This window comes from Gallinula chloropus (assembly GCF_964237585.1).
Source record: "Gallinula chloropus genome assembly, chromosome: 14".
In the NCBI taxonomy this organism is placed as follows: Eukaryota; Metazoa; Chordata; class Aves; order Gruiformes; family Rallidae; genus Gallinula; species Gallinula chloropus.
In genome coordinates this window covers 16,532,757-16,556,967 of record NC_140099.1, presented here as the reverse complement: position 1 = coordinate 16,556,967, position 24,211 = coordinate 16,532,757, and the positions used below count along the sequence as shown (strand labels likewise).

At 41.0% G+C, this 24,211-nt stretch overlaps 1 protein-coding gene across 1 annotated transcript in view; it reads left to right on the top strand.

Annotated features, from left to right (window-relative positions):
* Window positions 1-24,211, top strand: part of CCDC88C (coiled-coil domain containing 88C) — a gene marked incomplete at both ends in the record, with an annotated part of 92,812 nt that overhangs the window by 60,985 nt on the left and 7,616 nt on the right. Inside the window, 13 exons of the mRNA XM_084270463.1 lie at window positions 1,149-1,330; window positions 4,781-4,918; window positions 6,361-7,431; window positions 9,497-9,624; window positions 10,488-10,629; window positions 11,223-11,411; window positions 11,760-11,921; window positions 12,486-12,763; window positions 16,967-17,110; window positions 18,577-18,763; window positions 18,984-19,129; window positions 20,513-20,602; window positions 21,389-21,630. Coding sequence (XP_084126589.1) covers window positions 1,149-1,330; window positions 4,781-4,918; window positions 6,361-7,431; window positions 9,497-9,624; window positions 10,488-10,629; window positions 11,223-11,411; window positions 11,760-11,921; window positions 12,486-12,763; window positions 16,967-17,110; window positions 18,577-18,763; window positions 18,984-19,129; window positions 20,513-20,602; window positions 21,389-21,630 — 3,099 coding nt within the window. The remainder of the gene's footprint in view (window positions 1-1,148; window positions 1,331-4,780; window positions 4,919-6,360; window positions 7,432-9,496; window positions 9,625-10,487; window positions 10,630-11,222; window positions 11,412-11,759; window positions 11,922-12,485; window positions 12,764-16,966; window positions 17,111-18,576; window positions 18,764-18,983; window positions 19,130-20,512; window positions 20,603-21,388; window positions 21,631-24,211) is intronic.

Here is a 24,211-nt window from a genome sequence, read left to right as displayed (position 1 = left end):
AACTTCTAAAATGTATTCATTCTGGTTTCTTTCACTTTCTTTTGAAAGCATTAAAGTGTTTTCCTTTTAGTTTGTCACTGAGAGAGTGACTTTTAACTAAAACAATAAAAATTAAAAAAAGGATGGGGGGGAGAATTGTAGGCAGGCACAGACAGCTTTGTAAATGACACAGCAGAAGTGTCATGCCAAACACTAGCTATTTCTAACTGAATGGCTGGGAGGAGCCTGTGATCTTTAGTACAGTCAGTACAGACGATTAGCTGGTCTTTAAGTCCCAGGAAGCAGAGTATGCTGAAGTCATTTATTTTTACTAGATACTAAAAAATGCAAACGGTTAAAATAACTGGATGGGTTGTTTTGAATGGTTGATTTGATTCCCATAACTATTACAAACATAATGAGTGCTTTCTTCACTTAGTCAGGTTTCAGCACCTAACATTATTTCTGTCCAGATACCAGCCTAACTAACAATGCTAAATGGAGCTTGGTAAATACAGAAACTACTTTGTGCAGTTCAGCTTTTATTGATTCCTCACCTGATTCTTCTGAAACTTGCATGTTTGGTTTTGTGTACCAGGAACAGTTTAACTTGAAGACAAGGGGAATACATTAAAGTAAGCAGATGTTAAGTTTCCAGTAAATCTATCTCAAATAACTTCTGTTTTGTAAAATAGCTGAATGTTTTTTCCATGACTAAATGTGATGGGATACCTGTGTTCTCAGCAGCTTTTGGAAATGCACCGTCTTGCAGCTTTAACAAACGCTTGAGGCAGGTTTACTTTCTGCCTCTGTTTCCTCTGATGGACATATGAGAGGGGTCTCAAAGTGTACTTTGCTACTAACATTTAGCAATATTAACTTTGCTACTGACAGGGAGCTCTCCTAACATGGCTAAGGCAACTTTAAGAAGAGTTAGGCAAGTAACTTTTAAGATGGTTATCTGTTCAGATACTTCCCTGTTTATTAAAGGTCTTAATTGTTATCTGTGAAAATGGGTTCTGTCTCTAATAAAATGTTTACTTAGCAATCAAGCTGAAACGATAAGGATCTCACTGCAATTATCTTCGTACAAGTGAATCTTAAGGACCTAGGAAAGGAGAGGTTTGTGAATTGCTTAGTGCCACCTTCTGATTCTCATGTTTCAACAGCCAGAAAGTCCTTTGTGTTTGAGTTGAATGAGTGTGCTTCGAGTCGCATACTGAAGCTGGAGAAGGACAATCAGAGCTTGCAGAACACAATCCAAGAGCTGAGAGATGCCTCCTTGACCTCCAAAGAGAGCAGCCTGAAGTTTGTGGAACTGGAAAAGGAAAATCAGCAACTTAGTAAAAAGGTAATTTGCTCACAGGAACAGAGCTCTTTGTATTAAACACAGTGCACGCAGAGCTGTACAGCATTCCTGAATGATGAGGGATTGCAGGGAATTCAGCCCTGTTCCCCAGAAAACTGGGAATATTTTGGAGTCACATCTGTTTACACTGATGTTAGAATGCAGTCATTCTATTGCCTTATACTTCACTGCCTACTTCAGTGCATCACTGTTAGCAGAAGTGACTGTTGCTGTTTCGTAAAAGCTGTCCTTCAGTACTGATTTGCCCCCATCAGGTTGTACCTGATTGTGTCCCTCTGGTCACCTTAGGGCAGTCACTACACTGGGCAGGGGTGCCATGGGCACATTGAAGTATTTTGTTTGTTTGAAAGTTTTAATGTTGTTTCCATGTAGGTCAAATAAACCACACAGGTAAATTCAGGTTAGTGCAGTTTTAAGTGGGTTTTGCTGTCCACAGTCCTGGATCAGCTCTTCCTCTTTGTCTTTTCCCTTTGGCTCTTACAAGCTCTGTAGTGTCTCCCTCACTGCAAAGATCTGGGCTCTTTTAATCTTTGTAACAAACATGCAGGTCATCACTTTGAAAATTTATTTTTATATATAGTGTGTTGCAGTCTATTATTAACTGTAATTACATTTAGCACAAATGCCAACTTGGTGTCTGTCCTTGTGAAACATAGTGCTCAGTTCCCCTCCAATCACTGGCTTTATTTTTGTCTGGTTAGTAACCTGCATCCTGAACTCTGATTAACTGAGCCAAGTGCCAGTGGGGAGAGAGGATGTTTGCTAGTCTGAGTATAAAAAATTTCCATGTCAGTTTTTTTTACACATTATTACCTTTGTTAAATTATCCAGAACATAAGGCTCACTTCTCCTTTTCCCATTACTGCTGTAACCTTTGTGCCTGTGAGATACTAATGAAAGATTTCAGTCCTCCCTGACCTGTCTGTGGGCTAACTGAATGCTTTAAAGGACATGGAGAGAAGTAATCATGGATTACTAGATTGTAACTGTCAGCATGCTGGTTTCCCTGCCAGGGAGAACAGGTATCCACCACTGGATCATTCCACTTTCTGCAGATATTCTTTTGCTAAGCTGAGAGACCAGTTCTGTTTCTTGACTTTCTTCTGTGAACGAGGGGAACTGCAGAAGAATCAGCTCACTGTGCTCATCCCTGCATACTTAGGACCTGCTGTGTATGAGTAATTCATCCAGCTCCAGTTTACATGCTTAAAATTTGAGCTCAAGGCATAGAATGCCCTCAGCAGATACCTGTGGTGTACAGCAATTCAAGTCACTTGAACAGCTGTGGTCAGCCTTTGGCTTTGCCCCAGGCGCGTTCCTCTGGGCACCTCTTGTTATGGCACCGTGTTGGAGCCGACAGTTGTGAGTCCAGAATTAGCCTGATGGTTTTGGTGATGATGAATGTGGTGACATGGCAGTGTCACCTGCAGGGCTGATAGTTAAATAAGGAAAAAAAGCAGTAGTGGGGAATGCCTGCCTGGTGAAAGGGGGGTGCTGTGTGCTTCAGACCAGTGGGGAGAAAAATGGCAAGGGCAACTGAAATGCCTGAGCAAAACATAGAGTATGGTGAAAGCCACTGACTGAATATCACAGGCTGGTCAAGCTGTTGATGGATTTTACCTCTTATTCAGGGAGATTTGGTAGAAAAGGTAGCAGACAGTGGTCTGCAGTCTGTGTGAGAGTTGTCTTAGTGTACAGAAATCTGGATTTGAGATGTTTAAGTTGGATGGGGTTTTATTTTTATCTTCTCTTTCTCCAGTGTGTATCTGTTTCTCTCACATGTGTACCCTCTTAATTAGACAGTCTGTATGCCCACAGAGGGGAGTGCTAGGTGCAAGGGGGATAAATGGGGAAGTTTCTGGTTCATTGCAGAATGGTTACTACACTGAGGAAGAAACAGTTCGTAAGGACTGTGAAAGACAAGCAAATAAAAAGTCACAGAACAAGAGGTGAAAGTGTTTTTTCCCAAATGCTGTATGCCTGTGCTTGCTTTTTTTATTCTTTTTTTTTCCTTATGTAACTTTCCTGAGATAGCCATAGAGAACTCTGGCCTCCCTAAAGCCATTCAACTGGTGTCAGTTTTCATCCACTGAGACTTTAAAAAAATTGGTGTTTGCGTGCAAACATGGCTGTGCACACATCTAGTGCTTGGAAAGGTCATGTAGCCAGAGCAGGATTACTCAGGTAGTACAAGATGATACCATATGAAGAAAGTCATGGACTTTTTGTTCTTTTTTCTTTTTTTTCCCCCTTTCTTCCAAGGTTTTCAGAGGATTTAAATCTGAGATGCTGCTTTCAGGCTCAATCAAGTGGTAGCAGTTCAAGTACCTGTCTGTTTTCTCTGCTTTCCCAACTTCTTGGACTGAAACAGGTGGCAAACAGCAATTTCTAAGTTGCCTTCAGTTTTCTGGGGGTGCTAATGAAGACCAGCTATTGCTGAGTTACCGAGTTTGTTGCAGCTTTCTCTGAGCAACTCCTTTGGGAGCAATGAACCTTAACGTGGTTTACTTTCTGTTAAGCCTTTCTTATCTCCAATCTGGGAAGCCCCTGCTTGTTTAAACTCTTCCTGTAGTGAGGCACATGTTGACATAGGCAGAATCCAGCCTCCAGCCATTTTCCACTTGTAAGAATGATTGTTAATACCTTTTCCATTGACATTTTCACTGTTGGCAAAGTTCATAATACCAACACACTCCAAAAAAAAGAGCTGATACACTGTGAGGTGCCCACAGTGCTGGACAAGCATAAAAAGGAATATTTCCTGACTTGGGGAGCTAAGCTCTCTGAAACTCTTTTTTCCCAAATGCTGAAGAGCTGCTGTTTTTCAGTGCTTAATGTGTTACCAGTATGACTTTTAAAAGGGGGGAGAGTAAGAAGACATCGTGCATTGTGGGACTGGGACCTTACAAAGCTTTCAAATCCAGTATTGTCACTTTCTGGGGAAAACAGGACCAGCAGCACAGGGAGAGGGAAGATAAACTTGAAAACCCCAGTGCTTTTCACCTGTTACTGGGTTTTGTTTCTACAGTGGGGATATTTCTTTTAATTCTGTTGCTCTGTGAGTCATCTTCACTGTCACTGCATTCACTGGTAGATTAAGGTCATTGGTGATGGAAAGGCTAGGTAGGAGGAGGCAAGTCCCTCAGAAAAGTGAGCACCAGAAACTTAATTGTGGATGACAGAATAGTCAGGTGAAGCGTTTCTTACTGATGTCCTATATGTTCTGATCTTAATAGGCATGAAGGGAGATTCTTGGCACTGCGAGAGAACCAAAATGGTCCTCTTCCTCCTCTGGGACTGGCAAGCTGCAGAAGGGAAAGGAAAACTGTAGTCCCCATCTCATTCCTCTCTGGTCTTCAAAATAACCTAAGGTGCTAACAGTCATTGTGTCAAGCTGTGGCTGATGTGTTTTGGTGTGTTTCCTCCACACAGATTGAGAAGTTGCAAAATCAGATTGAAAAAGAGAAGCAAAGTAATCAAGATCTGGAGACTTTGAGTGAGGAGCTGATAAAAGATAAAGAACAGCTACAAGTTGTCATGGAGACTCTAAAAGCTGACAAAGAGAGACAGGTGCAAACTTTACAAATGTAATATAAAAGTGTGTGCTCAGAAATTGTCATTTAGTGATGCCATTTAGAGCATCTGGTGCTCTCAGGGAGAGAGGCCATTTTGAGAGCTGTTTAAGTGTAGGTTGACTTGTATGTAAGAGGCTTATTCAAGCAAAAAAGCCCCACATGTTTTGCTAGCTACTGCTCTGTTGCTCTAGGGGGATCTTCAGGCTGTAGAAAGGACAGACCTTCCCTCTTCAGGGTAAAAAAAGCCCTGAACCTTACCAAATGGGATACCAACTGGTTTTAGGATGTGCAGAACCCCCCCCCCCCCCCCCCATTCTATTGCAAAAGATTGGTCTCCTGCCAGCTATATATCCTGATTGGTTTGGTTGGGGTATTTTTAGTCAGTAGGCCTTTTTGTTCTACTTCAAAAAGATGCCAAGAGACCATTTATGTCTTCTGGAGTGATATTTAAAATGCCCTTCAGCTTTTACTGCTGTGCTGCAGTTCATATGCAGTGCCTTGAAACCATGCTGGTACAGGTTCATGCAAGGGATTGTCTGTGTGTATTTGACTTCTGGAAGAAAATAGACACACAGATCATTGGTGACTGCTTTGTGTGTTTTCCACCTCTGTTAAAACTTGCTCCAGGTTTTGTGGGGTGAAGATTAAATAAAGTACCTTGTGTAATGCTTTTCTGCTTGAAGGAATCGTCCTTGGACTTCTGCAGGGAACCTGCACTCTGAAGTCCTACATTTCAGTTAGAACACAGATTCTTTGTGGTAAGAATTAATGGATGCTTTGCAGGTAGGGCAGAAAGTAAAACCAGAAGTATCCTCAGTATTCAGAAAAGGGAAGATTCTGGTGTTTGGGGTGTGGTTTCTTTTCAGGTCTAAGTCCTTTTTGATTTCTGTAGATCTTGTCTAGACATGAATCAAATACAAATTTCTGTCTTAATCACAATTGCTTGAGCTGAAATTTGACCAGCAGGGCTAAGCACACTGCTCTGCCAAAAAGCTGTCCTTAATGAGGTCTGTAATGACTATATATTTTCAAATGTTTGGGAGTTTCTGATGCCTTATCAGATAAAATTTGTGTCTTCAGATCCCAAAGAGGAATATGAAACTAGACAGAAAATAACCTTTCTTAGGAATGATTACAAAGAAAGCATCTTCTCCAAGGTGTTCTCTGAAAGTCCCCCATTTGCTTTCTCTCTCTGCCTTGACCTTCTCAGCTGGTCTCAGGAATATGATGCTGGTTTTAGTTTGTTACTAGCAGGGGTTATCAGAGGTAACAAGTGTTTCATTAGACTGGGTAGTTTGTTTTAGGGAAAACTGTTGAGAAATTTGTCTTGGATTAAAGGGCATGGTTTTGTGAAGTCATCTGCTTCAGGACTAGTTTATACTGTGTTTTGTAAGGCAGATGAGTAACATTTGCCTGGCTTCTTTATTGTTTATGTAGATAAAGGACCTTAAACAAGAAAATGATCACCTTAATCAAGTGGTCTTATCCCTGAGGCAAAGATCTCAAGTGAGCAGTGAGGCAAGAGTAAAAGATATTGAAAAAGAGAACAAGATCCTTCATGAAACAGTTACAGAGACTAGTAGCAAACTGAGCAAGCTGGAATTTGAGAAGAAACAGTTGCAAAAGGATTTTGACCAGGTTAAAGAGAAAGTGGAAAGAGTGGAAGAAATGGAGAAAGAGCTCCATCGGCTGGAGAGGGAGAATGAACAGCTCACAAAGAAGGCAGCAGCGATGAAAATAGTGACAGAAAAAGTGGAAGTTCTTGAGCAGGAGAATGGGGATCTTGAAGTGGAAAATAGGAAGCTAAGAAAATCCCTGGACACATTGCAAAATATTTCCATCCGGCTTGGAGACCTGGAAAGGGACAACAAGCAATTGGATGAAGAAAATCTGGAGCTTAGGAGAGTAGTGGAGACTATGAGATTTACCAGCACAAAAATGGCACAAATAGAAGCAGAAAATAAAGATTTGGAGAGAGAGAAAGAGGACTTAAGGAAGAATGTGGAAATGTTAAAAGCAATGAGCAAGAAGTCAGAGAGGCTGGAGCTAAGCTATCAGAGTGTCAACTCCGAAAACCAGAGACTTCAGCAAATGGTGGAGAACAGCAACAAAAAGATCCAGGAGTTAGAAAAAGAAGTGCAGGGGATGGAGAGTGAAAATCAGGTCCTCCAGAGAAGCCTTGAGGAGCTGAAGATTTCTGCCAAACGGCTGGAGATGTTGGAAAAGGAGAACAAGACCCTAGAACAAGAAATGTCTCAGCTTGAGAAAGACAAAAAAATGCTGGAGAAAGAAACAAAACGGCTTTGGCAGCAAGTGGAGCTGAAAGATGCTCTTTTGGATGATAATACAGTGAAGTTGGCAGCTGCTGAGAAGGAAATCAAGACACGAGAAAAGGAAGTTGCTCGATTCAGAGATTTACCTAACAAGCTGAAAGAGTTTGAAAAGGAAAACAAAGATCTCATAAAGCAAGTTACAATTGATAAAAGAACATTAGCTACATTGAGAGAGGTAAGCAAAGTAACACTATATTATTTTTTATTTCAGCATTGTGAAGTGCCACAGGAAGACACCTGTCCTGTGACTTTTTTAATAGGTGAGCTAGGAAATCTTCACTGCCTTAATAGCTATCACTGGTTAGTGTTGCTTTGGAAAGTGGAACCTGCCCAAAACTGCAATGTGCTACTTGGTCCACAAACACCATGTTTCCAATGACATCTTTTTTTCCTGCAGAATAGGATTTTTCCACAGCTCCCACGTGGTAGATGTAAACCAAAGGCTTGATGCTTTCTCTAACCCTGTGATCACAAAGTTGTTGCTAACATGAGAGTTCCAGCAGGGGAATATGACTCTTAAGCCTAGCAAGTAGAGCACTTGTTGAGGGTGGTTTAACATCGCTGTTCTATAAGAGAGACTTAGCCAAGACGCCAACCGTCCCAGGTGACCAACAGAACCCCTTCAAAAACAGCTGCACCAAGTTTTTGCTGTACAACAAACCTACATTGTTTCTCCCCATACACTCCTGTGCAGAGTGAGAGCTTGCTAAGCAGCTCTGCTGTTAAGTAGCAGCAATCTCTTCCAGCATCCCTCTCCACTGCAATAATTGTATTTTTCCTAGTAGTCATCTTTTAAAAATAGACAATTAGCATCAAAGACACGTGCCAGAACCTGATACTCCTCTAAGTGGCACATGAGCAGATTCAGGTTATTGCACCTTGCTCTCGTTGCCTGCCCCAAGCTGCTGTTCTCCTGCCACAAACAGGATTTCCTGTGAAAGAGCATTCAGAGGGAAACAGTCAATGCTGCAAGAGTGCAGTGAAATTAAAAAAAAAGTCAAGACTAATGCAGTAAATATTTACTTACTTGAAGGTTTAGTTTTAGTTTAGAATTAAGTGTAATTTTGAGGAAGAGGAAAAGTTTATTTGAAACATGTAAAACAGTCACCCAGATGTGTTTATATCCAACTATCCTTAAAAGTAAATGAGTGTTTTTGAGAAGACTCCTTTTTAATCTTGCCCTTCTGTGAATTCCCAGTGGTAGAGCCATACAGCTGTGTGCCTTCCATAGAATTTACAGAAAGTACTTGAGTTCACGGGTGTTGAAGGGACCTGTTTGCAGACTGTGGATCGGCACCAGCCTTAACTTCTACTTCTTTCCCTTGCCATGTGAATGATGAACACCTACAGTATATGCTTAACAAAGTACTACTTTTAAAATTTTATCCTTGCTGCTTTTTGATATTCAGAATACTTATTTTCTTACTTGAAGTGCTTCAGTAACTTTAACTTCCTCATGCCTTGTTTAAGAAAGCTCTTGAGCAGAAACATGGGTGATGCAGTTCTGCATGGCACTCTTGCATTTCAGTGAATTTTGAATGGTAGGAATCTTTGAACTTGCATCAAAAATGATTCTTTTTAAATATGCAGGCTGGCATTATGTTTTCCCAGGCCATTTCGACACAGACTGCTTTGCTGTTTTGCCAGTATTTTCCCAATATATTTTCTGGTACAACTCCAACAAAACTCCTTCTTGTATGATTTCCCTGTTTGTTTTTTTCTGAAGTTTCTTCCAAAGAAACCTAAATGAAACCATGATGGGCAATAGATACCAGAATAAGTGACCAAACTCAGTAGTCTCCAGAGCTGTCCCTCTCTAACATGACAATGTAATTAGGCTTTTTTATGTCTGGACAGCAATTTACCATATGTCAGTAGTGAAAAGGCACTATTGCCAAGTCCCTTGATAACAACATCTTCACCTTATTATCCCGGGAAACTTCCATGCTGAAGTCCTGTCAGTGCTCTGTGTGTGCCCGTCTTTGGCTGGGCTTTTCAGCAGGGCTTTGTGTCCTAGCTGAGAGGTGGGAACTCCCTCTGCTGGTGTCCTGTCCTACACACATCCTGCCTGTGCAGGATGTCTCCTGGCCTGCGTGCCTTCCCTGTTTTGGCTGGTGGGCAGGATGCCAGCGCTGGCAGAAGTAGTTCAGTCCAGTGATTTATTTATTGCATAAATAAATCTTTAGTGCTGAATAATTTTCCCACCCTTTGCACAGCAACTAACGTTGGTGCTGTTACAGGATTTGGTCCAGGAGAAGCTGAAGAGTCAACAGCTGTCCAGTGAGCTTGACAAACTGGGCCAAGGACTGGAGAAGATAGGATTGAACAAAGAGCTTCTGCTGCAGGATGACAATGGCAATGAGGACATGTAAGGAAATTTAGCTCCTTTAGTTGTTCTTTTGGCTCTGCAGGCTTTTCCCTCAAGCCCTTTGCCTTTCTCTTTGGGTCTCACTCCAATTAGGTTACCAATTTTGGACATAAACTGTATTTTCTGTAGCAAGCTTGCCAGTATGCTGCAAGGTTTTTTGGATGGAAGGAAAAATGCCATTTCCTTTCCACACTAGTCAGACACTACAGTACACCCAGCAGAGTAGCTGTTTCAGTGTGTATTCCTCCTCATATTTTCCTTACAAGTAAGAATAACGTCTATTAAACAATGTCTTTAATTACTGCATGTAATTGGTGGCCCAACCACCTATTAATGTAAACGTAGATGTTGCCTAAGAAATTCCTGATTGCAGGGAATTCCTTTGCAAGTCCTATAATTAACAAACAAAGAAACCCTAACAGCCTGTGTGTGTATGGGTGTCTTTGCAAGACCCATTTAGAGAAACATACCCAGTTCATAGGAGTCTTAAGAATCCATTGTGGATTTTTCTGCCTATCAAGAATGTACAAAAGAGTCATGAGAGGAATTTTCTGTAGTGTAATTAGGGGGAAAAGAGGAAAAACTTACTTTTAAGTTATGTATCTCTTAGATATTTCTGTAAAACCATGTTGGCATTAACTCTTATTGAATTGATTGGATTTTTCAAAGAACAGTTCTGCAGCTATAATGTATCAGTAGTAAGCTGTGAAGAATTTTCTTCAGGAAACAATTTTCCTGAAGAGGCAAACCCATAAAATGTAAGGTGGGGAGATTCTGAATGAAGGAAGGTGAAGCCTCCTACATAGACAATGGCTCATTCGTCCTGGTGCCAGACTTCAGAAACCTGTTCTGATGTCTTTCAGAAAATACAAGATTCTGGAGAGCAAAACTGAATCAGCAGTAAGAACCACGCTCGCTGCAAAGGAGGAGAAGATTGCGGTGCTAGAAGCCCAAGTGAAAGACTCTGTGAACTTGAACCAGCAGTTACAGAATGATCTGAATAAGGTGAGAGGTTAACTGAATTGTAATTGTTCACGATGTGGTTTTGCTCATTCACATACTTTGGCTTTGGGTTTTTGTTGTTGTGGGGTTTTGTTATTGGTTGGGGTTTTTTGTTAATTATTTGGCAAGACAAGATTATCTCTAGTTACCCCCCCCTCCTGCACACACACAGACTGCCCAGAAACCTTCTTGGACTGGACTTTCTCTTGCCCCTCTCTTTACAGTGGCACCAATTTCAGCAAAACTGTTGGGCTGAAGCGTTTTTTACATAACCACTACGTGTCCATGAGGTTTTTCATTGCCATTGTGTTGGTTTTCTACCATATTTAATGAGAGCATAGGCTGCAGAAGGCTGCAGTTGAACCTAAGAACAGCATGTTTGTTAGGTGACAGTGATCTTGAGTCAAAGGACACCTGACTGGAGGCTGACAGACTGGATTCCTCCACTTGTCTGCCTCAGCTTCCCCATCTGTGAAGTCAGGGTAATGGTTCGTGGATCACTTGAAGTCCCTGTAGTGCAAGAGAGGACGTGCATTATGAATACAAAACCCTACTGTTATTTCACTGTTGGAGATGGCTGCTGGTTGGATTTGCAGGTGATGAAGGAATGTGATGCACTTAAGCAGACTCAACAAGAGGGGCAGTGTGCTCAGACATCACTCAGGTGTTCTGCAGAGAAACTCATTCCCAACCATCAAATGAATGAGAAATTGGAAACGGGACACCGAGAAGCTACCATGGAGCTGCTGAGGCTGAAGGACAGAGCGATTGAACTGGAAAGGAATGTAAGCCTTCTCCTACTTCCTGTTATCTTTCAGACTTGCAGTCACGAGTGGCTTGCTGGGAAATGGATTTTTGAACTTAAAGAAATCTGCTAGGTTTTCTGAAGCACATAAGTCTACCAAATTCCTTGTGTATCTCTTAGGATTGTATGGAACTTGAGTGCCTTGTGTAACATCATTGTGGGGATGAATCTTCTACAGAATATCTCTCCTACCTTAATCTAATGCTGGGAAGAATTTGCTTCTATATATTTGTTGCAGAAGGACTATCACATCTTTGATAGATTTTTCAGATGATTAGAACTGCTGTTCCATTTCTCCCTGTCACCCCTCCAATGCTGTCTCTTTCAGAATGCAGCCCTGCATACTGAGAAGCAGCTACTTAAAGAGCAGTTGAAGCATTTGGAAACTCAAAATGTCTCCTTCAACAATCAGATCCTGACACTACAGAAGCAAAATGTTTTCCTTCAGGAGCACATCACTGCCCTGCAGACACAGACAGCCAAGCTCCAGGTCAGGACAACCTTGCACCTCTGTGCCAGGAGACTGGGTTTGATTATAGTAGTATGGAGATGATGACAGCTAATAAGAAAATGTTTGTACTAGGGGTTGGACTAGATGATCTCCAGAGGTCCCTTCCAACCCCTAGCATTCTGTGATTCTATGTATTGGTAGGCTGATGTAGTGATGTAAAGATGAGTGGAGCTTAATTAGCTTAACTTCTCATTACTTATATGCAAACCTGGGGTAACTTTGTACACAATTGTCAGAGATGCAGTTCAGTTGCAAGGACTCCAGCTATCTTGGTCTGCAGGCTCAAGAGCGTCTGCTAGTAAAGCAGTGTTTTTCACTTTGGAGGTTATCCTGATGCTTTTCAGATTGCTAATAGCATGGCTTTGTATGTTGTATATTACCAGCAATGGTGCCAAAATGATGCCAAATTACCCATAAATGTCTTAGGTCTACAAAGCAATGGATGTGTCCTTGACTACCTCTGTGCAGCTATAAGCTGATACTACGTGTTATATGTGCCAGTAGTGTAAATAAAATGCTTGCTTTTTATTTGAGAAACTTTAGGTAGAAAATTCAACCCTCAGCTCCCAGAGTGCTTCACTGATGGCCCAGAATGCTTTACTCCAAAATCAGCAGACAGCCAAGGAGAATGAGAATGAAACTATACTGAAAGAGAAGGAGCAGCTGAAAGCCGAGTACGAGTCATTGCTTCAGGACCATGAACACCTTGCTTCGCTGCACGACCGACAGTCTGCAGAATATGAAATGCTGATAAACCAGCACAGCAGCCTGAAAACATTACACAAAAACCTGGATCTGGAGCATAAAGGTTTGGGTGAGAGGTACGCTCACTGCTCAGGGGTGTAGTGTAACTGGAGCGTGGCCATGTTAGGATTTTAGCCTTAAATGTTGGTCTTGAATTACAAACAGAAACTACTAAGTTGTTCTCCTGAAAGTGTCTTCTCATTCTTGCTGTCGTGAGGAGCCTAGATCAAAATGTTTGTAGAGCTGGAGATTTTAGATCTCTAAAGGTGGCTGACCAGAGAACGACTGGTGATGCTTAGCCCGAACATGGGCTTCAGTCTTGGAGGGATGCTTTGTCAGAAGTAGGCTCAGTGCCTTCACTGCATTTAAGGATCTGTGCTGTAATAACAAACAGCCTTAAAAAGATTCTCCCAGCGCTACTGTGTTGGGGTATCTTTTCCAGTCATACATTAAGCTCTGCAAGTAATCTATGTGTGAGTGGTACAGATCTTGAGAGATTTAAATCATTGGAGATGGTGTGTGGCGTCCACCTCATGATGGAGGCTCTCTGAAGGAAGCTCCATTGAGCTAGCTGTGAGGTAGTAATGTATTATTTATTTTCTTCTCATTCTCACAGCCTGTGGCTCTTACTTCAGGCCCTTCAATTACATTGTGAAATCGGAGTAATTTGTTTAGTCTCTAGTCAAGGTCATTCTGGCAAATGATCAAAGAATATGTATGATGTACTACTACATACATGTGACTCTGCCTACATCTCAAAACTTTTTGTATACACTTCATTGATTTTTCTCAAAACATCTGTATTTAGGTTCAGTTTCTGTGCAAGCCCATGAGCTCATTTCAGAGAGAAACTTGGTGATCTTGAGGGCAAACTGAAAACTGATGCTATGCTTTCCCAGAGATTGAGTTGCTGGCAGTACAATGTGCAGTGGATCTTGATAAAGTATAGAAGCAAACCTGTTGTGATTAAAATATCCACCAAGGCTGTGTGACAGGACAGCTGCTGGCTGTCAACTAAATGAGCTGTGAGTGATTACACAAAAGGAAGAAAGGTAGAAAAACAGCTGTAAGAAAACTGTTTTCTTCTGCTGTTCTGAGGCATTTAACTGCTAAGATGAAATATCTCGCTTCCATCTTCAGCGAGAATGCACCTTCTGCTAAATTTTCACAGGGCAGTTCAGTGCAGCCAAGAAGTTTGCTTGGGCAGTGCCTAAGAGACAGGTTTGGCTTGTCCCAACTCCAAAGTAATTGTTTTTTCTCAGTTGGTGACAGCATTGTAATCATAGTTCTGTTGCTTAAAACAGGATTACACTCCTGCACAAACCTATGACTGGAGCTCACCTAGAAAAAGCTACAGCCACTTTAGCTGGTGATCCTGTAACAGCATGTGCAGCCAGTGTCCCCAAGGTTTGTGTGGTTCACTCTGATGCATTCTAACCCCAGGATATTTTCTGCATCTGAGAAAATTCTTTAAACCTCCCTGGTCTCTATCTGCATGCTGTTAGCCTTGCAGTTGGGATTTAATAGTGGGCTGTGTGTAACTGCAGTGAAATGGCCTGTCATAGCCCAGCAAACCACAGACATGTGGGTTTGACTTAGAAAAGGAGAGTTACTGTTAGGATAGCTTGCCATTAATAGCAGCTTCTTGGCTTTGCAGTGTTTGGCTGACCGTCTCAGTGAACACAGAAAGGCTGCACTCTGCTGCTGCATTTTAAAAATTGCTCTGAGTGTATTGCACACTACTAAGAGGAGGTAGTAACTTGCTAGCTACAAGTGATGAGCAGATACTTTGGCATTCCTTTGCAGTTTTCTCAGGGGAAGTCTAAAACTGCAGATTACACTGGAAAAAACCCTCATTTCACTTGAAAAACAGAATGTCTACTGTGGAAGGTTACATACTGCAGGGGCTTGTATTGTGTTACCAGTGCTGTGGCTGGTAGTTATTTTTCTGGGTTCCTTTTGCCATGAGTTTTAGCATAGCAGGGCGTTTTTCAGGTTCTCTGTCACAAATACCTACCCACAGTATTTCCCCTAACAAAGCAGCAGGGAGGGTGAAAGCCAAAAGGAGTGAAGCGATACATGATTGTTCAATCCCAGGAATGAATTGTGTCAGAGCCAAAATGGATTTTAGTTGTGTGTATAAGAAAATGTTTTTAAAACCTCTCTGTCCAACTGCCTGATGCTTGAAGTGGAGTGAACATGAGTGGTGCGTAGCCTACAGGACGGGTAACCTTGACCCCGGTGGTAGAGCTTGTCAGCTTGCACAAATCCTGCTCAAATTCAGACTCCATGCTGAATCTGTAAGAAAATTTTGCCTGGGGATTTCATTAGGGCTCCAGAGATGCAGAATCACTTGTATTTTTGCAGACAGTCTCTTCTTTTTTACCTTTAGCCTAATATGTAGTGGAGCAACTGTGGTCTACCTTGGGTTCCCATGCTCAAAGCAGGTGGAGCTGGGACAAGCTGGTAAAATTAGACCAGTATACTGCTTCCCTCTAGGTAGTGCTCCTTATAAATTAGAGGGCTCTAGGAAAAATGAAGGGAATAGCTCTACCATACAGAAATGGCAAAGAATTCACAACAGTTTCTCTAGAGGCAGCCATGGTAATCTCTGCCAAGGGACTGGCTGTGGAGTTTGTCTTAGACTGGATTGGCACACAGTCTGTCTTAAATCCTTTTTGGAGCTGGATGTGAAACCTTCCTCTGCTCTCAAGTTCTTCCATTTGTTGAACAGACACTGATTTTGAAATGTCCTGGATCTGAATGGAGGAATAAAACAAATAAATAAGGTTAATTAAACTCCACTGCTGTTACTGGGAATGAATAACAAAAAGCAGCTTTTGTCTGGGAGACAGGTACTTTTCTGTGTGGCACTTCAATGGGCTGGAATTTGGGACAGGCTGTAATTTGACCCTGGGATGAAGAGAATGGTAGCCTGAAAGAAAACAACTTGGCAGGAGTCAGTGTGTTTGGTGCTCTCTGCTGCTTTTGGGTTTATTTTAGTTTTGGTGACTGCAGATAGATGATGCTTGCTCTCTTTAGCTTTTACAAGCAATGCTGCATCTTCCACCTAGTTGTTGTTTTAAAATTGCTTAGGAGGATGTTCCTCTGACTGGCACAGGTGCATCTGCCCAGAGGTGTTTTGTGACTGATAAAAAGATATTGCCCCTGAAAAATGTGCTGATGGCTTAACATTCACTGTACCAGTGTCCCCAGTGGCAGCCACTACTGGTGTGTGCGGGATGAGGGGTACAGGGTGTCACACATCCTGAGAGAGGACACCAGAAGGGGGAGGGGGAATGAAACAACAAACAACCCCTTCTGAGAACAGCATGCTATTTTGGAAAGAGGTTTCAAGCCCTCTTGTTGTTTGGAGCACTTTCTGAATGCAAGCAGTGTAGTGGCTTAGGGAGGCTGAGCCTGCCTAACTGATGCCTATGCCAAGTATCAGGGGAGTTGTTGTACACCTCTGTTAATTTAGCATTCCAGAAGTTGAAATTAAAGACATAGTTCATGACATCTGCCCTGTGTTTGCCTGTCTCCCTGCCCTGAATGGTTTATGCACAGATGTATAAACCAGGTCGCAGTGGAAGCCTGGCCCTGAACACTGGTGCTGCTCGTGGGTTTCTCACTGGTGAACAAGCAGAGCCAGGCAGGCAGGTGGGGCAGCAGCCCCTGTGTAAAGGTGTTCTGCTGGCAGCTCACTGACACTGGCCTTGTCATCTCTCTGACACAGGCAGGAGGTTATTACCTATGCAGGATGCTGTTACTGATGTACATAAACCTAATATGCATTAGGTTGTCACCATTTCTCATTCCACTGCTTTCTTCTTGTTTTCTGGTTGCTGTTTCTTGCTCTTTAATCAGTTTTCCAGTCTTGCCTCTGACAGCCATTTGTGAATGGGATTGCAGTTTCCACTTGCCCTGGAGACTTGCATGCTTTTTACCAGGTGATGGGAATCTGGAACTGAAATGAAGTTCTGGCACTTGCATTGCAGTTTGCTTAAGAAAATGTTTTTTTCCCCCCCCCTCTTCCCCTCTACCCACCCACCCCCACCCCCCATGACAGCTTCCCTGCTGACTTAGACTGAGCTGTATTTCCATGCATAGCATTTCTTCAGTCTCAATAGATGTTTAACCATACAAATGTGTATGAAACTAAGCAGGCAAGGAAAAAAAAGAGTCCTTTCTGATTGTTGTGGTATTGTCTTCTAAAAATCTTAAACTAGAGGAAGAAAAAAATGAAATGAAAGCTGAGTTTGCTACTCTTCTCTTTGCAGATACGACAGTTTAATGAAACACAAGGCAGAATTGGAAGAGTTGGAAATAGTTTTAAAAACTGATAGAGAAGCTCTGCAGCAGGAGAGGAGATCAAATGCAATAACCACTGGGGAAAATCAGAAGCTGAGGGAGGAACTGGACAGGTATGGTTCCCTTGCTAAATTCTTGTATATATCATTAAAATGTCAATTATACAAAGCACACAGGTTTTTTGTGGAGTTACCTGTAGCTCCAGAATACTTTCATTAGCTTTTCTCAATTTCTGTCTTGGTTTGAACATTTTCTTTAATTCAATTAAGTTTATCAGCTTCATGGACACTGTCAACAAATACTGTTACTTGGTGCTTCAGGCCAGGACTGATCCTGGGGCTTTTGCTCTCGCAGGATAAGCGTCCCGTTCACAAGTGTTTCTGTAACAAGTTGCTACCAAGTGCTTGTCTTCATGTAGAACTCCAAATACCCAACCCTCTCCCCGCCAGCAGTATCTGGAGTTGTGTGAATTTTTTATCCCTTAAGGAGAATTGTATTTAGTTGTAGGAGGTACCATTGCTGTTTATGTTGTGCTGCCCAGAGAAAGCTGCCATTGTTAATACTTGAAAAAGACTTGATTCTTGTTATTAAAAATGGGTTTGGTGATTCATAGGATCACTGGGTAAGTGTTAGCTCATGTTGAAACTACTTCTGTGAGCTAGCATCTGAACTTCATGTAATGCAGCAGTCAGTGTATGCTCCCCTGCAACCTGTATCCCTGCTGGGGCTCTCTCCATTATAACCAGTTCAGCAGCACCATTCATACTACAAAGGCAATTTGAGAAAGAGTTTGGTACAAATAAGGGGTCACAGTCATCTCATGTTAAAGCAGTGTTAGACTGAATCATACTTAAAAATCACATGTCAGTCATGAAAATTTCACATACTATCCCAGTGTGATGTGCTTTAGAACACTGTAGAGCTCTGCAGAGGAGGTTTCATCAAGCTTGCTATTTTCATCTCAGTTTCTTTGTGGACAAATGAAGATGTGTCCAAATACTGATTGCAGTGCTGGCAGAGAGCAAGGCTTAGCTGATTTGTCAGCAGATACAGAACTTAATATTTTTTATTTATGTATTTATTTAATTACATGCCTTCATGATTTGTAGACGTATTTAGACATGCCAAAAAGAATGCTGCAGAAAGACTTAGCAAAAAGTATCTTCCAACATTACCATGTCTCACAGTTCAGGTCACTTTAAAGCTCATATTTCATGCATCAGGGAAAAAATTCCGAGTGTTACTTCTGCCAAACACACCTGTCTTTATGTCCAAAGATTCTGAAATACATTGTGACTCAAATTTGTGGTGTTTCTTACACAGTGAGGAAATAGCAGTTTTGTTTAATCTGCTTTCCTTTCAGTTCTACTGTACATTTGAAATATATAATAATGCTATTACTACTTCCTTAATAAAAATATATTATATTATTTACTTAGAATAAAAACGGTTTTAGGAGTTGGTCTTTGGAACTTAATGTTTGACTTAGTGGCAGCTGCACGCCGATGGTGTGGTCTTTGAATGTGAGGGACTTTCTGTGAAGTGTCTTTCATAAGCCTGCTGGCTTCCTCATGTTTAGGGTGAATTTCTTGCACAACCAACTAAAGGCAGAGTATGAAGGGCTGCATTCACACACTAAAGAGCTGAAAACATCATTGAACAACTCTCAGCTGGAGCTGAATCGTTGGCAGGCTCTCTACGATGATCTGAAAGAAAAGCACCAGTCCATGGATATATCTCTGACCAAGCTAGACAGCCACTGTGAGGTGAGTAGCTATAGGTGGTATGCTGCTGGATTCAGTTACAGTGCTAACATTAACCCTGTATATAGAAGGTCTCAAGCTGTGTGGTCATAACACTGCCCTTGCATACTTTGAGTTCTATTGATTCATATCCTAGATTGCTACTGCTGTGTGTTAGCTTGATTATGGTGTGCTTCCAGGGAAGCCAGGTGCAGAGGAGAGATTAATCTGTCTTGTTTAATAGCTGCTGTCCCGTCTAAAGGGAAATCTGGAAGAAGAAAACCATCATCTCCTGAGTCAGATTCAGATGCTGAGCCAGCAAAATCAGATGTTACTGGAGCAGAACATGGAGAACAAGGAGCAGTATCATGAAGAACAGAAACAATACATGTAAGAAGATTTGAATTGTGAAAGCTAAAAAAAAATCCTCTAGATCAACATGCAATACAAATCATCTATCACAAATAGAAGCATAGTCAGGAGAATGATAGATCTACTTGATATCTGGCTAGAAAAGGGGGTGTTTAAGATGATACATATATGTATAGAGACGTGACAAAATGCCTTCACATTGCCTTACTGTAATGGGATGTTCAGGGGACACCTAGACAGGCACAACTTTCTTCAGATGACATAGATGAACCCATGTGGAAAACCTAGTTACAAAATATGAAATGCCCAAACCAGTTTTGCTGAGTTGCAAAAAAAATGTAGTCTTATGACAGTCATTTTGTATTTAGTTTTCTGAAGAATAGAAACTATTCATACTCCTCTACTTTTGTCATTTGCATTATAAGAAATACTTCCTTTGTTACTTTTAAGATGCAGGTGTCAGCAAATGCTGCTGCATCCCCTGTGCACAAGGTGACGTGCTTCAGCAAAGTGAGATACCCTGTTTAAACATAGTGTACATTTACAAAGAATCCTGTGCTCTTTATAAGTGAATTTCTCTTATAGGTACAAAGGAAGGAAGAAAAGTGTTCTTAACCCCAAGAATTTTATTTTAAGCACCTCATGATGTTGAGGGAGTTAGCAAGTTTTATTTCAATACTGGATTACATGATTGTATTGTTAGGAATTGTTTGCTGAAATTGGCTGAGTACAGATCAGTGTATTGTGAACACAGTTACCCAGGTGTCTGATGGTTCTGTAATGGAGGTACATTAGACTGACTACTTGACTAACACATTTGCTAATCACTGTCCAGATCAATAGAATAGCTAATAAAAAGACAAAATTGCATGGCACTGATAGGAAAGTGCTTTGACACTGCTCACAGGAGACCTAAACAGCCTCAAAAAGATCAAACTTTATCTAGTTCTCTAGCTAGAGCATAGTAAGTGGAATAGGAATAAAACACCCAGTTATCACATAGACAAGAAGTTCGAACCATGTAAGGATCTTAACCTGTGAGTACTTGTCTGAGGTCTGTGAATAAGACTGAACAATAAGCAAATGAATTTTCAAAACCCATAACATTAATTTTAACATCCACCAAACAAACTCTGCCTGAGTTTGGTGTTAGGTTACTCACATCTACTGTTGTTCTTCCACCTTTCATGCTTTTTGCACAAAATTCACCCAGCAACAAGTTCAGTGGGCTTTTGCTTTTGCCCTCTCTAAACGGACAGTGAATAAGTTCAGTAGGAGCCTGGAGGTTATACGATAGGAGGATGTTTTAGTCTCTGTCTTCTCTTGGTAGCTTTTGGTCTCCAGGTTTTTGAATTAGTGTGATTATATAGATGTTTCAGAACGTGTTTTCCCCCCTCACAGTGATAAATTGAATGCCTTAAGGAGACACAAGGAAAAACTTGAAGAGAAGATAATGGATCAATACAAGTTTTATGATCCTACTCCAAAAAAGTAAGTCCCATATGGGTTCAGTTCAGCTATTGTACAGACTTGTGATGGTGAGAAGGGGCTCTCTGTGGAGATAACAAGTTTTATCTGAAATAAGGGCAGTGTCATCTCTGCTTCTCTCTTCACTGTCACTGCAAGCCATTCCCTGAAGCAGCGGATTGAATTAATGCAGAGCACAGTACCTACCTCATGCTGGCGCTCTCTGGTTTAGTGCTGGAATTTGAAACTATTAATAGGAAAAGAACCACTTTTCCCTAATTAATATTACCTTGTCCATAGCAGAGGCAAGGGACTTCCAACCCAACATGGTGACTAAGCAGCAGTAAGTGCTTCCAGAGCTGCCCTTTCAGAGGGGATAAGCAGTCCATTGGAGAGAAAGGAATTACAACTTGCATTAAGAATGAGAAAACCAATCCAAGCAAGTTCAACCACACCAAGTTCTGACTGATAGCCAGAGAGTGATTGATTTCTTCCTTTTCCAGCCTGTTCCTGTAGTAGAGCTTTTCACAGTGTTGCAATGCCTTACACAGGGCCGTATGTATAGTTTAGATTTCTAGCAGAGGGAACTTTCTCATGCTGAAGAGACATTTCTGTAAAATAACTTTGACTTTGTGAGAGAAAAGAATCCTAAACTCAGTGGAATTGATGCTGCATTTTTCCAACCAGCTCATGACACTGAACAAATAAGAATATAGGATGGCTTGATGGCTTTAGCACAGCTGTAAACTTCTCAGGGGAGTATTTCTTTTTGTGTTTTATGAATCCCATTCACAAACCCTGCTTTGTCAGGAAAAACCACTGGATTGGAGCCAAAGCCTTAGTCAAACTAATCAAGCCAAAGAAGGAGACTACAAGGGAGCGGTTGAAACCAGCAGCAGAAAGCCCTCCATGTCATTCTGAATCCCCAGAGACAGTAAACTCTCCATCTGCCTCCCAAAAACTGAAATATCAACCAGAGGTTCAGGATGATAACTCTCAAGGGTCAAACTCCATGGAGGAGAGAGAGAACCCTGGCCCTTCTTCAAGCAAAGGTAAGGAATGCCCAGCCTCAATTCATGAGCTGAAAGGTGTTTTTTTAAAAGATCTGAAAAAGATTTTAGAAGATTTAATGTATGTTAATACTCCATCACATTGTTTTATATCCTTTAAACAAATAAACTAAAACATTTTAGTGAGCATAAGCCCTCCTATGTTAAAACGTGGTAAAGGGTATATTTTGTGGGGTTGTGTTTGCTCTTTTCCTTTTATCTACTTCTCCTTTCAGCTTTTGTATATAATTTCTTGGTTTGGTTTAATGTATTGCATATTACTAAATAAGGTAGTGCAAATACTTTGTTTACTGGGGTTTTAAAACAAAGCAGTTTCAAGTTGGACCATATAATATTACAGTTCATTAACAACTATTCAAATGGGTAATAACTGGGTTTACAGCCACTGCCAGGAGAGGGCGCACATGCAAAAGAAATAACAGAAAATACTAATTGATGTAATCTCATACTTTGGAGGATGATACCATATTTTGCATTTGAATCAAACTAAGAATTTCTTAATATAAAAGGGTTTTTTAATACTCTAAAGTAAAATTAAAGATGGTGGAATGATTTCTTTTTCTGGTTAGTCACCTAGTTCATAGAGTATATCGTGTTCCTAATTATGGGAAATTTAAAAGAATACTCCTCAAAATAAATACTTTGTGATCTTTATTAAAGGTAATATATGTCCCCAGTTTTTCTTCTCCTTTTGAGATAATTTTGTCAGCTTCTACATATAGATAGTTGTCCTGTAGGAATACTTACGAAGTTTTGAAATTAATCCTTAAACAATAATTCCTGTCTTCTCACTGGGGAGCATGGGAAATGGAAGGGGAGCAGCTGAGGCAGGTAGAACTGTTGTTATAAATTATTGCAAGTGTCTGTGGATGATGTTTTTGTTCTGGGTTTTGTATTTCCCTTCCTCCATTATTTGAGGTCTATGATTCACTTAAAATGCATGTCTCAGATCATCCGTGTGATTCCAGGAGATGTTAAGTGTTTGATATGCATCCAAAGGTCATCCTGGGAATTCGGGCTGGGGTTTCTACAGAACAAGGCCCTCGAGGAGTGCCAGAGATAACAGAGTCTCTGGGATTTCATTCTTCTTGATGCCATATAAATTGTATTTCTGTTGAGATGATGAACATCAGTATTGAAGCCTAGAAGGATATTTGAGTACACTAGAAGGATATTTGAGTACACTGTCACCAAGTAAAATGCACACCTATTTGATTTTACTTTATTAAGCAAAGAACATTCTGGGTGATGTCATAGTAATTTCTTAATGGATTTGCTTATATTTAGGTACATGTATTCATCTGAGTCAGATTGCCTATGTTTAACCGCATTTATTACTCCTCCAAATGTATGTGTTGGTCTTGGCTTAGCCTTTTTTGGGTTTTATTGGTTGTGTGTAGTCTTTAATCTGTTTTAAGACACTTAAGGTTCTATTTACAAGGGGTTTTTTACTTTTTTTCTTCTTCTTCTTTTTGGGATACCTGGGTGATAACAATTTAGCTGCACAACGCAAAAAGATTGCCTTTTTGAGAAGCAAAAACAAGGATAAAGAAAAGTCTCCTAAGTCTCCATCGAATCATCAGTCTCTCTCTAGTCGGCTCCGGTTCTGGTCTTCTTCCGACATCCCATCCTCTCCTAACGAACCTCTTTCTTTCCCGGAATTGGGAGATTTCTAACACCCTCTCTTTAGTGTTTATCTTCATTTATTTCTGACACATACTTTAAGCAAAACAAATAAATCCCACATGCCTTAAAAGAGCGCACACCTTGATAGAAACACTCAGCACGTCTTTACAATACTCTAAATGCAAGCACAGATTAGTGAACATGGACTTAAGTTTTCCTGTGGAAGATGAATCACTCTTGCACACTGTGGATCACTTCTTCAATGCAGCACGTGTTTAGGGGACCTCATGGCATACAGTTTGCGTATGTATACTGGCTGTGGTGCATGGTGTAAGTAAGTGAAGTTGCTATGAGCTTCAGTTTCTTCTTGCTATCACATACGTGCATCGTGTCCAGTTGAAGTGTTGACCTGATATGCTGTTGCTATGCTTTCTATGATGTTGTAGTCCTACTAAAATACGAATCCAATATATAAATAGTCTCAATTCCTGGAGATTTTTACAACATTCTGTGCCACTAAGTGCTAAAAATGGCAGGTTTTTACCATCTACACCTGCTTTTTAATTGTCTAGCTTTGAATGTAGAGTGGAAGCTACTGGAAAACAATCCCTCTTCGCAAAGTGTCTTGATGTTTGCATTCAAACCTGCAGTTTAGCAAGGTTTTACAATTCCAGCTACAAAAGTTCATCCTGAATTGAGCTAAAGTTTGTGTCTACTGCTTCAGTTTTTTGACAAGAGTTTTTTGGAAGAAAAAAGTAGATGTGTTTGTTCTCTTATGATTTGGAATGACTTTCATCACATCTCCATTGCCCAGAATTGTCTGGTGACCTGTCTGCTTGCAAAATGCTTGTGTGGGTCCAGTCCCCACTCTGCATTAGAGAAGCGTGTACACCATGCACAATACGCTACAGGGAGCTCAGTGTGGAAGCCCCTAAGA